Source organism: Pristiophorus japonicus, chromosome 8, assembly GCF_044704955.1.
Source record: "Pristiophorus japonicus isolate sPriJap1 chromosome 8, sPriJap1.hap1, whole genome shotgun sequence".
NCBI lineage: Eukaryota > Metazoa > Chordata > Chondrichthyes > Pristiophoridae > Pristiophorus > Pristiophorus japonicus.
The window spans coordinates 123804690-123816196 of NC_091984.1; the positions used below are offsets into that span (position 1 = coordinate 123804690).

General features: G+C 43.8%; 1 protein-coding gene across 1 annotated transcript in view; it reads left to right on the forward strand.

Moving 5' to 3' along the window:
* Window positions 1-9029, forward strand: part of tsen15 (TSEN15 tRNA splicing endonuclease subunit) — an 83838-nt gene extending 74809 nt beyond the window's left edge. Inside the window, exon 4 of the mRNA XM_070886215.1 lies at window positions 8862-9029. Within this exon, the coding sequence (XP_070742316.1) occupies window positions 8862-8944 (83 nt within the window). The 3' untranslated portion in view covers window positions 8945-9029. The remainder of the gene's footprint in view (window positions 1-8861) is intronic.
* The last annotated feature ends 2478 nt before the right edge of the window (window positions 9030-11507 follow it).

Here is an 11507-nt window from a genome sequence, read left to right on the forward strand (position 1 = left end):
GCAACTTCACGTCATTCATCACAGTGGTGCACCAGCCGGATGCCATTTTTGTGCAGCTCGGACACCGACATTTGGATATTTGAGTTTAACCGCCCATCTGCCCCTTTGCCTGTTGCGAGCGCCATTGGCCTCACCGTTAGTTGGACAAGAATATCTGGGCCAGTATTTCACTGGGTGTCCTGTGAAATACAGTAAATGCTAATGAAGACAGTAAAAACTTGCTGTGATTTAAATGCCAGCTTTTACTGTCCCTTTATATAAATCTATGTAATGCTCTCTGCCAGGCAGCTTGAATTTTAAAAATTCAACTCTGAAATTGGAAGGAAAGGTACTACAGTAGTGTCCCTTGTTGGAGATATTCAGAGGAAACAAAAAGCTTACTCTGGCCCCAGACCAGTCGACCCACCTCCTTTCACTCTGCCAATGTTAGTATCTGGGCCATAGCTGTGGAGGGGAATGTTCTGCTATTAAGGCCACATTGTCAGATTTGTTATGATTGTAATTTTGCTGAGACCTGGTGCTGCTGTTTAGACATGTACAGATGTATTTAGTGGAGCTTAGTTTGCATTTATGTAGCGCCCTTAACGTAGTAAAACGTCCCAAGGTGCTTCTTAGCAACGTTATCAAACGTAATTTGACACCAATCCACATAGAGATACAAGGACAGGAACATGTGATCAAAGAGAGAGGTTTTAAGGAGCATCTTAAACGAGGAGAGGCAGCGAGGCTTAGGGAGGGAATTCCAGAACTTAGAGCCCAGGCAGCTGAAGGCACGGCCACCAATGGTGGAGCTATTAAAATTGGGGAAATGCAAGAGGCCAGAATTGGAGGAAAGCAGAGATCTCTGAGGATTGTAGGGCTAGAGGAGGTTACAGAGATAGGGAGGAGGTAATGCCATGGAGTGATTTAAAAACAAGGATAAGAATTTTTTAATTGAGGTGTTGCGGAACCAGGAGCTAATGTAGGTCAGCGAGCATAGGGGTGATGGGTGAGCGGGACTTGTTGCGAATTAGGATACGGGCAGCAGAGTTTTGAATGAGTTCAAGTTTACGGAGTGTGGAAGATGAGAGGCCAGCCAGGAGAACATTGGAATAGTCAACTCTAGCGGTAACAAAGGCATGGATGAGGGATTCAGCACTCCGCGAGCTGAAGCAAGGGCGGAGACGGGCAATGTTACGGAGTTTGAAGTGGGTGGTCTTGGTGATGGAGTGGATATGTGGTCAAAAGCTCATCATGGGGTCAAATCGGACGCCTAGGTTGCGAATGGTCTGGTTCATCCTCAGACAGTGACCAGGGTGGGAGATGGAGTCGGTGGATGGGGAACTAAGTTTGTGGTGGGGACCATAGATTAATTTTAGATCATCTTCGCTTGCATGCTGGATGTGTGCTTGCACAAATAGTTCCAAAAAATTAATTTTTTTCTTGGGCATGGGAGTGAGGTGGGGTGGTGAGGAAGGAGAGGGAGGGACAAGACTTGGTCTATGTGATCTTCTGGACTGGTTTCGATCACCTCAGGGGATCGAAGAGGAATTTTCCAGAGTATTTTTTTCCCTTATTAGCTCTGTCTTTTTCTGATTTTTACCCCTCACGAGATTACATGGCTGGTGGGTTAGAGGGTGTGCTATATCAAACTCCTTCAACATTTTAAAGATCTCTATCAGGTCATCCTTCAGTACATGCTCTGACGTTAGTGATGTCATATTTGATCCTGAAATGAGCTTCCGACCATATATCCGTGGCATAACTAAGACCGCCTATTCCCACCTCCATAACATTGCCCGTCGCCGCCCCTGCCTCAGCTCAACCCCCATCCATGCCTTTGTTACCTCTAGACTTGACTATTCCAACACGCTGCTGGCTGGCCTCCCACATTCTACCCTACGTAAACTAGAGTTGATCCAAAACTCGGCTGTCCGTGTCCCAACTCTCACCAAGTCCTGTTCCCCCACCACTTCTGTGCTCACTGACCTGCACCTCGATTTCAAAATTCTCAACCTTATTTTCAAAAACCTCCTTGGCCTTATCCCTCTCTGTCTCTGTAATCTCCTCCAACCCCACAACCCCCGCCAAAATATCTGCGCTCCTCTAATTCTGCCCTCTTGAACATCCCTGATTATAATTACTCAGCCATTGGTGGCCATGCCCTCTGTTGCCGAGGTCCCAAGCTTTGGAACTCCTTGCCTAACCCTCTCCGCCTCTATTTCTCTTTGCTCCTTTAAGACGCTCCTTAAAACCTACCTCTTTGACCAAGCTTTTGGTCATCTGCCCTAATTTCTCTCTCTCTGGCTCGGTGTCAATTTTTTTTCTTGTAATACTCCTGTGGCAGCACCTTGGGACGTTTTACTCTGTTAAATGCGCTATATAAACATAAATTATTGTAGTCATGAGTCTACCTTTTTATCGAAAGCTTTTTGAAAATCCAAATATAATCCAAATGAAGCAGTCCCTTCAAAAAAATAGTTATTACTTCTTTTCAAATATCCTAATTAACTGTACTTTCTGCATGACTAATCCAGCTAATTGGCAATTACTGCATTCTGTGAGAAACCTTTTGGTATAATGATGAATTTCTGATTTTTGATTCAATCATTTGGTCTCTTCCACATGTTTGCGCAGATTAAGCGAAACATAGTTTGCTATGAGTACATTACTTAAATTGGATCCAGTTCTCCCATTGATAGAATAAGTACTTTCTATTTTCATTTATTCATTTCTGTCCCAAAAATAGCAGCAGCTCTTGTTGAGTAGTTGAATCGTAGTTTGCTCCTCAGGTCTTTCAACAAGCTCGTTGATTTATACTGTGGGATGTTTTATTACATTAAAGGCGCTATATAAATGCAGGTTGTAGTTGTTGCAATACAAGTAGACTGTTCTTTGCTTGGAGGCTGGTAGTCTTCATTTCTTGAAGCACTGCTCTGCTATTTGCCCAGCTCCTCTTAACTTTTTCTACGTTGCTTGTATTCTCTATTGTTCCTCATTTTGAGCAAGGTTTGTTTTTCACATTTGCATAATGTGTATGAATTGATTTAAAATACTAATGATTCAAAGGTAAAATCAATATGTGAAATAGCTGAGGTGGTTTTGATGTCGTCACTAGGCCATCTCAAATGTTTTGTTGGAGATTTAAGCCATTTTCTCATTGGAATGTTCAATAACAACAACTTGCATTTATTTTGCACCCGAGCATAGAAAGATGTCCCATGGGATGTTCACAGAGACGTCATTGTAGGAAAAAAAACAGACACCAAGCCAAAGAAGGATAGGTTTTAAGGCTGGTCTTGTAGGAGATGGAGAGCTTCAGGGAGGGAATTCCAGGGCACGGGTCTAGAATTTCATTTTCCAAGTTGTAATGTTTTAAGATTTTTGCTTATTTGACCTGGAAGGGATTTTGGTTTAATTTAAACTATGCCGTTATGAAGTTAAATTCAGTTCACAAAGGGATAAACCATCAGGTAGACACAAGGTATCTGTGATGTTGTACAGGACAAATTTGTTAGGATACCAGATGAATCAGTCATCTGGATTGTGTATTCTCACATATCGAATCTGTTTGATCCAATGGGGGTTGTCCAACACAACCTAGAGATATTTGCAGTTTTAATGTCGTAATGCATTTTATTCGTAGGGCTCAGCAGGGGGCTGAGCTAAACAGACAATGGTTGCCGTAGCTTCCACACCAAGGTCTGTGTGGCCCCCGGCCTGCGAGTACCATCGGAGCAGGCCGGGGAACGGAAGGAGCAGCGTGGCAGCATGCCACTCCAGGGAGAAGCATGTGCTGGAGCAGGAGAGCAACGGCAGTGAAAAGGGACGTCACGAAGGTCCAGGTCGGTGATTGGAGCGTGGGCAGGTACATCAGGAGCGGTGAGATCGGGGCGAAGGAGCGACTAGAGACTGTAGAGGGATGTGATTGGGGCCCAGGAGAGGCGCGAGTTCGGGGCCCAGAAGAGGCGAGAGCCCAGGGGCAGCATGGGCCAGCCGACACTGTGATATCTGTGCGCACTAGGTCCGTGCAGCAGAGCAGGTCTCCAGTCGTCTTGGTTAATCCTTGCTACTGGACCAAGACCTAGCTCTGTCAAGCCCGTGTGGTGGCTGGTGTGCAACGGTCACCCCACGTTAAAAAAATCCAACCACAGGCATCTTCCACCCTTCAAGATTTAGTTCGGACCTGGAATTTTAGGTCCATCATTGAAACAGCTGTGAACTTTTTGACGTGGAAGCAAGTCATCCTCGGTTCGAGGGACTGCCTATGATGATGATGATGACCAAGGGCAAAGTTTTTCATTCAAGGCGAGGAGTTTGATTCACAGCTCGGCGAGCCAAATCTCAATACGGTGAGCTGAGGTAGAGGTCAGAGTTAATACTTTTTCTCTGTCTTGCTTTTTTTTTCTTCTTCTCTCTCTTTTTCTCTCTCTTTCTCTCTCTCCCTCTGTCTCTTTCGTTCGTTCTCTCTGGAAAAGGCAGTTAGTTTTTGAATCAGGAATGGTTGGAATGAGATGAATGTCTCATTCTAAAGTTAGTGCCGGTCTGTTTAGAGATAGTTGACTTATGGACCGGAATCTTACCAGCCCTGCGAGTGTGGATTTGGAGGCGGGCCGGCTGTCAAAATGGCCGTGATTGACAGCGGGTCAGAAGTCCGCTATGAACACACCTCCTTGTCAAGTGTCGGAGCTGCCTTTGGATTGCAGACCATTTTACCAAGTTTTTAACGAGTTTACTGTCCCTCGGTATTCACGGCAGATAAGTGTGTCAGGTTCTCAGTGACTCTTCATTGCTTTGACTAGTTAACAGCTGCAAAAGTGGTATAAAAGCTACCATTTCACAGTTGTTCACTTTCCAATCTCACAAGCTGAAGCCTTCAGGATTTGGAAGGCACTTTTGAGCTGTATGCAGTTTGGAAGAGTTTGCAGTGAACTCTATCCACTGTCACCTCCTTTGGGCAACTCTCTCACTATTGATAGATCGCTTCTGTCATCTCAACTTCAGCTTGCCATCTATTCCATCCGCATCGGTGTCCTTGAAAAAATCTCACCTTGGTTCTCAGAATCCCACCACGATCAGCCCCAACACCAGCATCGCTAAACACACCAGTATCACCATCACCAGCAGCAACACCAACTTCTCCACAATCACCTAATGCTGCACAGGACACAGGGTATCAGTACCCGACCACATTGCTGCCTGTGGCCTCACCATGGCCACATTAACTTCACTTGATGCTGCACACCCTGGCTGCCCCATGATGTGCCAGGTTGGCACCACCATACATCAACACCATAAAGCATCCCTGCAATGCCCAAGCCATTCCTTTCCCATGCATCACCATTGTGGGGGATATTGTTATGTCTCACCATTCACTACAACTCACGAAGCCACTTCCAAAGGTGCACACAAATCTGTCCAAGAACATAAAGTGTTGAAAATAAAGATTTCAATGTTTGACAACACATTAGCAGAAACTGTGCATGAACATTGGCTAAAACACACAAGTGCCTATCCTTGTGTTTTGTTAGTTGGTATGCTTGCACTAGGATAAGGGTGAGGGATGGCTAGTGAGATGGGGATGTGATAATGTAGATAGAGAGGGATGGGGGAGGTGCAAGGTAAATTGATGAGAGTAAGGATGTGCAGGGGTAGGGTAGGGAAGGCCGAGTGATGGAGATGTGATGAGAGGCACAGCAGGATGAGGTTGAGTGTGGCTTTGCAGTAACATTTTGTGATCAACTGAGATCATTGAAAGGTTTGCGCCACTGCAGCCAGGTCCTCCTGACAACTTCTCTGCTTGTCCTCCTGTGCAATGCACAATCAGGCTGCATTGGTATTCTGGGGAGGTCTCTTCCGCCCATTGGAAGGGAAGAGGATCTCCCTGCGTGCTGTGACTCCCTCCATAAGCATCTGGAGGGAGTCATGGGAGAACCTGCGTGCAGCCGTGCACTTTTGTGCAGTGTCAGTGTTTGCATCACCTCAATGCTGTAGAACACTGACTGCACAACTGTCATAAAAAAGTTGGCCATGGTCCCTTGAAGGAAACCGGCTGATGATGCATGACATCAAATTATGTCATCATACCCACTTCCTGTTAATTGGCCGGGAACCTCTTTGGGTGGGCTTAACAAGCCCCATCAATGGACGATTGTTGTGAGAGGGTGAGCTGGAGCCGGGAGCACCTTCCCCACATGACACCAATGCTGGCTGCTCCAGACTCGCCACCATTGGCGAAATCGCGGCTGTAAAGTGAGATAGGCCCATACCAAAGGGCAAAGTTTGTATCTTACCAAAAACTGTGTTCTGTTCATATATGTAATTTAAAATAAACCCATCTGTTGGTTTACAACTGGCATCATCTCACTGGAGTGTTCATCAATCTCCTTTCAGAAGGATAAGAGAAAGCACTTGATGGTGCGTGCAAGATCAGAGAGTCTAGTCTGGGTTTTTTATATGATTTTTTGCCTCTCCCAGGAGATCACATGGCTCCGGTTGGGGTGGAGTGGAGAATGTTTCAGTGTAAGGGGTGTCGCAGTTGTGTGGGGCGGACTGGTTGGGCTGGGTGCTCTTTACCTTTCCGCCATTGTTCATTGTTCATAGGTTTATATGTAACCTTCAGGGCTGCTGACCGAGGGCCGTGCGGCTCTTTGTCGGCCGGCGCAGACACGATGGGCCGAAATAGCCTCTTTCTGCGCTGTAAATTTCTATGTTTCTAGTACACATGAGAGGAGATACTGTTAGAATCCTCATTTTGTCTAACCAGATAATGGACAGTAAACGTACTCTAAAGATCGTAGAGATGCAAGGTCTGCTTACAGGAGTGACCAGTGACTCTGAACCCTAGAATATATCTATTGCAGACCCAAAATTTATAAAGCAAGCTTTAAATCTGGGATTGCATACCTTCAGATTTGTAATTTTGAGGAGAAAATTCCTCAACATGATTCGGGATATCTGCTGGTAAATGGAAGACTATGGACATCCAGTGCCAACATCAAGCAATTACTCTTCAGATACGGTCTGTTCCATTGCGGAATAAAACTTCTTCCACTGTGCTCAAAGCTTGAATCTTAATCTAGACAAGTTTATCTTAATGTGGGCATTGAAGTTCTCACATCAGCCATTCTTATGACTATCTCTTGCGAATGCCTTTTGCAAATGTCCGTCATCAGTTAGTTCTGCAGTACAACTGTCCGAGGAATCAATGCCAGGGTGCTCATTTTTACAGTTTTCTCTAATGCAATGTCTATACCCTTCCAATTAAGGTGTTGCACAGTCAGACCTTAGTAAGCAATATAAATTGGTTTGCCTTTTCTGAAACCAGTGAAAGCTTATTTAACCTGTGCAAAAATTTCTATTTCTCTTATTCATCGGTCGGTCAATCACAATTTTACTTCCCTAGAAAAATTGTAACAAAATGAAAGTACCCTAATGCATGACTGCTCTAGTGCATTTCTATATATTTATGATGTATTTATTTTTTATTCATTCACTGGCTAAGGGCGTCGCTGGCAAAGCCAGCATTTATTTTTTTTCCAAAAATATACTTTATTCATATAAAATTTTCACAATACATTGGAAAATAGCTCAGTACCTTGCGGTCAGCAATTCCATGCAATTCGTTTGGATGCTGACAGCAGTTCCATACAATGCACTAGCATTCATTTCATTTCAGTGTACAGTTTAGTACAATCCTTAAATACATTACATGTAGTACTGTACAAATGAGGGTATTACATAGAGCAGATGAGAACAGGTTTACATTAGATTCCAGGATACATTTCAATGCTGATCACGAATCACGTTGTATGTAGCACGATGCAGATGAATGCAGTACACTGACCGGATGGGGATACATTTACATTTCTTTACAAGTTACTAAACAGTGCAGAGACTGTCATTATACATGGCACAACACAGGTGTTTTTCAGTACATGGTGCTCTATGTATACAAGCAGATTAACAAGTACAGCCCGAGGGGGGTCTGATTCCAGCCCCTGGGTTTACCGTGGCGGAAGGGCCTTAAACTGTAGCTCTTCCCCATCGTGCCTTTGCGGCGACTGCACCAATCTTTAGTGCGTCCCTCAGCACGTACTCCTGGACCTTGGATTGCGCCAGTCTGCAACACTCGGCCGTGGATATCTCCTTGCTCGGGAAGACCAGCAAGTTTCGGGAAGACCAAAGTGTGACTTTCCCCGAGTTGATGGCTCTCCAGCAGCAGATGATGTCTGTCTCAGTGTGCGTCCCTGGGAACTGTCTGCAGAGTGCAGAGTCCTGTGTTACAGAGCTGCTTGGGATGAACCTCGACAGCAACCACTGTATCTCCTTCCAGACCTGCCTTGCAAAGGGGCAGTCCCAAAGGAGATGGATGACCGTTTTGTCCGCACCACAGCCAACTTGGGGGCAGAGTGCCGTGTCTCTGAAACCCCGGCTGTGCATGAAGGATTTGACGGGTAGGTGGGTAGGGCCCTTCTCACCGCCAACCAAGCTATGTCTTGGTGCTTGTGTGAAAGCTCTGGCGATGAGACATTTATTGGCCATCCCTAATTGTCCTTGAGAAGATGGTGGTGAGCCGCCTTCTTGAACCGTTGCAGTCCTTGCGGTGAATGTACTCCCACAGTATTGTTAGGGAGGGAGTTCCAGGATTGTGATCCAGCGACGATGAAAGAACAGCGATATATTTCCAAGACAGAATGGAGCATGATTCGGAGGGGAACCCAGAAGTGGTGATTTCCCCATGCTCCTGCTGCCCTTACCCTTCTAGGTGGTAGGTTGGGAGGTGCAGTCGAAACACAATTGTGCTAATTTAGTTCCTCATGTAGACTTTGCAACCTGGAAGATCCCAGTGTATCTTAACATTTGTTGATTTTTGTTTTTAGGATTAGAAGAATCATGGAGTGTATCTGTAACCAAACTGAAAAGGAGCTCACCCTGGCCATCGTTGACTCAGACTCTACAATAGTGTATTATCAACTTACCAATGGGTTTGTTGTACCAGACCCTCCAGACATTGTTGAAGAGCTGGACAGCAAACAGTGTAGAAAGAGGCGGAGGAAGTTTCACAGATGACCCCTGTTCATTTTGTCAAATCTCATTCTGATGGAGGTTATTTTTCCAAAAGATGTAAATGTGTTAAATCTCTGCTGTAAAACTCAATGACATTCTCTTGGGTGATCACTATTTATGTCCTGTATTTACAGGTGTCTCATGCTCTTGCCTGTAGCTTTCACCTATAGTGGCATAGATCAATAATGGCTGTTACACTGTTAACCTTAGTTGTATTCATCGGCTTCAGTATAAAACAGTTGCATGACTGTGACTTAAAATCATTTTGAGATGGTTCACTTTCATTCAGGTCAATTATGCTGTATAACAATGTTGACTATTTAAAAAAATCTATATATAAATTGTACTTGAACAATTTATAAATTGTATTTATGTACTTTTTAAAAAGAAGAATTTTGTATTACTGTTGTGGTTACCTGTTTCCCTTTCTCTGCCACCAGAAATTATATGCAGACCCCCTAGTGCTATATTAGAAGCACGTCCTCTATTTTGACTCGCTGATGACCTCCGGCCTCACAAGCTGATACTCAGTGAGGCTTGATCTTATAGCTTGGAGTAGCAGCAACAGGGGGAAAAAAAAAATCAGCCGAGGGGACAATATATGCAGTCTGCTGACAAACTTGAGCGTTGCTGTCATGATTTGATGTCCTCTGGATGCCTTTGAGTCGTTGCCTTGTCATACAGTGCCAGCCATCCACTAAGCCTCCTGAATAGCAAAGACAAACCAATGTAGAAGTAGTCTCAATCTGTACTACTATTATCATTCACAACATTCAAAAAGACTTTTCAGCAAATTGATGAGCTACTGATACAAGCACAAGTGGTGACTGACTTCCATTAAAATCAGCTGGATTTTTAAGCAATGAGGCGAGGTACAAATCTATAAACAATCCAAAGAAAACATAGGGTTGCACCTATTTGTGAGTGAGTTGATTGATGTAGAATTAAACTCTCCTGTCAGTCATCTTTGTCTGGGAGTGTGAAACAGGGAGCGTAAAGGGTATAAAATAAAATAACAATTTAAAAACGTATTGTGAAGTCCAATGTATAAGTCACATGCATTTTAATGCCCTCTAAATGCGGGGCCATGACATTGTTTTCTTTAGTGGGGTAGGTGGGGTTTTTACACTGGGGCAACTGACTTGAGTGGGTTTTGTGTCCTATAATTAGTAAAACTGGTAAATTTCATTCTAAGAAAATATTTCTGTAGTTCTAATGCGAGAGTCTCACTGTTACTGACAGAACGGGATTACAGTATTCCAGAGTGCTTTCTAACCCTCTGCATTAGATTAAAAGAATCTCAAGTTAGCGGAAAGATGTAAATGTTTCCTGTAAGTTTCTTGACCAGATATCAGTCCAGATGTTTAGCGGCAAGGATTTCCAATGGGATTTTCGCTCTCTTTAATGATCTGGCAGTGTAGTGGTGCTTGCTTACAGTACTGCAACAGTGGTGATCACATTTCTACAAACAAAAGATTTAACAACTAAACAGGAATTGGCACTGGAATGATGCCTTTCTATTAGCCAATAAAACCACCCATTTGTCCTCAAAAGTAAATTTGACGCTGCAACATTGAATATAGTGAACTTGTGTTTGGGAGCAGGGGGTGAATTAGCATGCTAATCCAGAGGGTTTGAACTATGTCCCTACTAACTTTCTACAATATGCTTGTGTTTGGTAGCACAAACTATGTCACCAACTTTTATATGTGAAAAGCCAAAGCTGTCCCATGTGAGGCTTTTATTCTTGCCTTCTAACTACAAACAGGCAACAATGTTCTGTCAGTCTAATTCACCTGGAGTAATTATGCTTGCTGTCAAACCAATGAAGGCTGTAAAGTTCAATATACTGCAATGAATAAAGTGAATCTGATTTCTGGGTCTATAAAGCTACACCATTATAAAGAGACTGATTTGAATGGGTGTCAAATAGCAAACAATAGAAATGTATAGAGTTGACATACAGTTAGCTTTACAAGATTTTGTGCATCCATTTCAATAAAATGCAACCAAATTCCAGTCATAACTTAACACTTGACGCTCAAAAACTGGCAGCCAATTTTCACACAGCAAGATCCCAAATCATAAGATAATCTGTTTTTTAGTGATGTTGATTGCGTAATAAATATTGGCCAGGACACCGGGGAGAACTCCCCTGATCTTCATCGAAGAATGCCATGGAATCTTTAATGCCCATCTAAGAGGACAGGAGCGGCCTCGGTTTAATGGCGCCTCTGACAGTGCAGCACTCCCTCATTACTGCACTGGAGTGTCAGCCTAGATTATGAGCTCAAGGCCCTGGAATGGTTCTTGAACGTACAACTTTTTGACTCAAAGATGAGATGTGCTACCATTGAGCTACAGGTGACATCCTCTGTCTTCATCTATAATTTTAAATAATTACAAATGATAGTAAATAAATGGGCTGTAAGTTTAAGGCTCAGGAAACTGGTAATAGA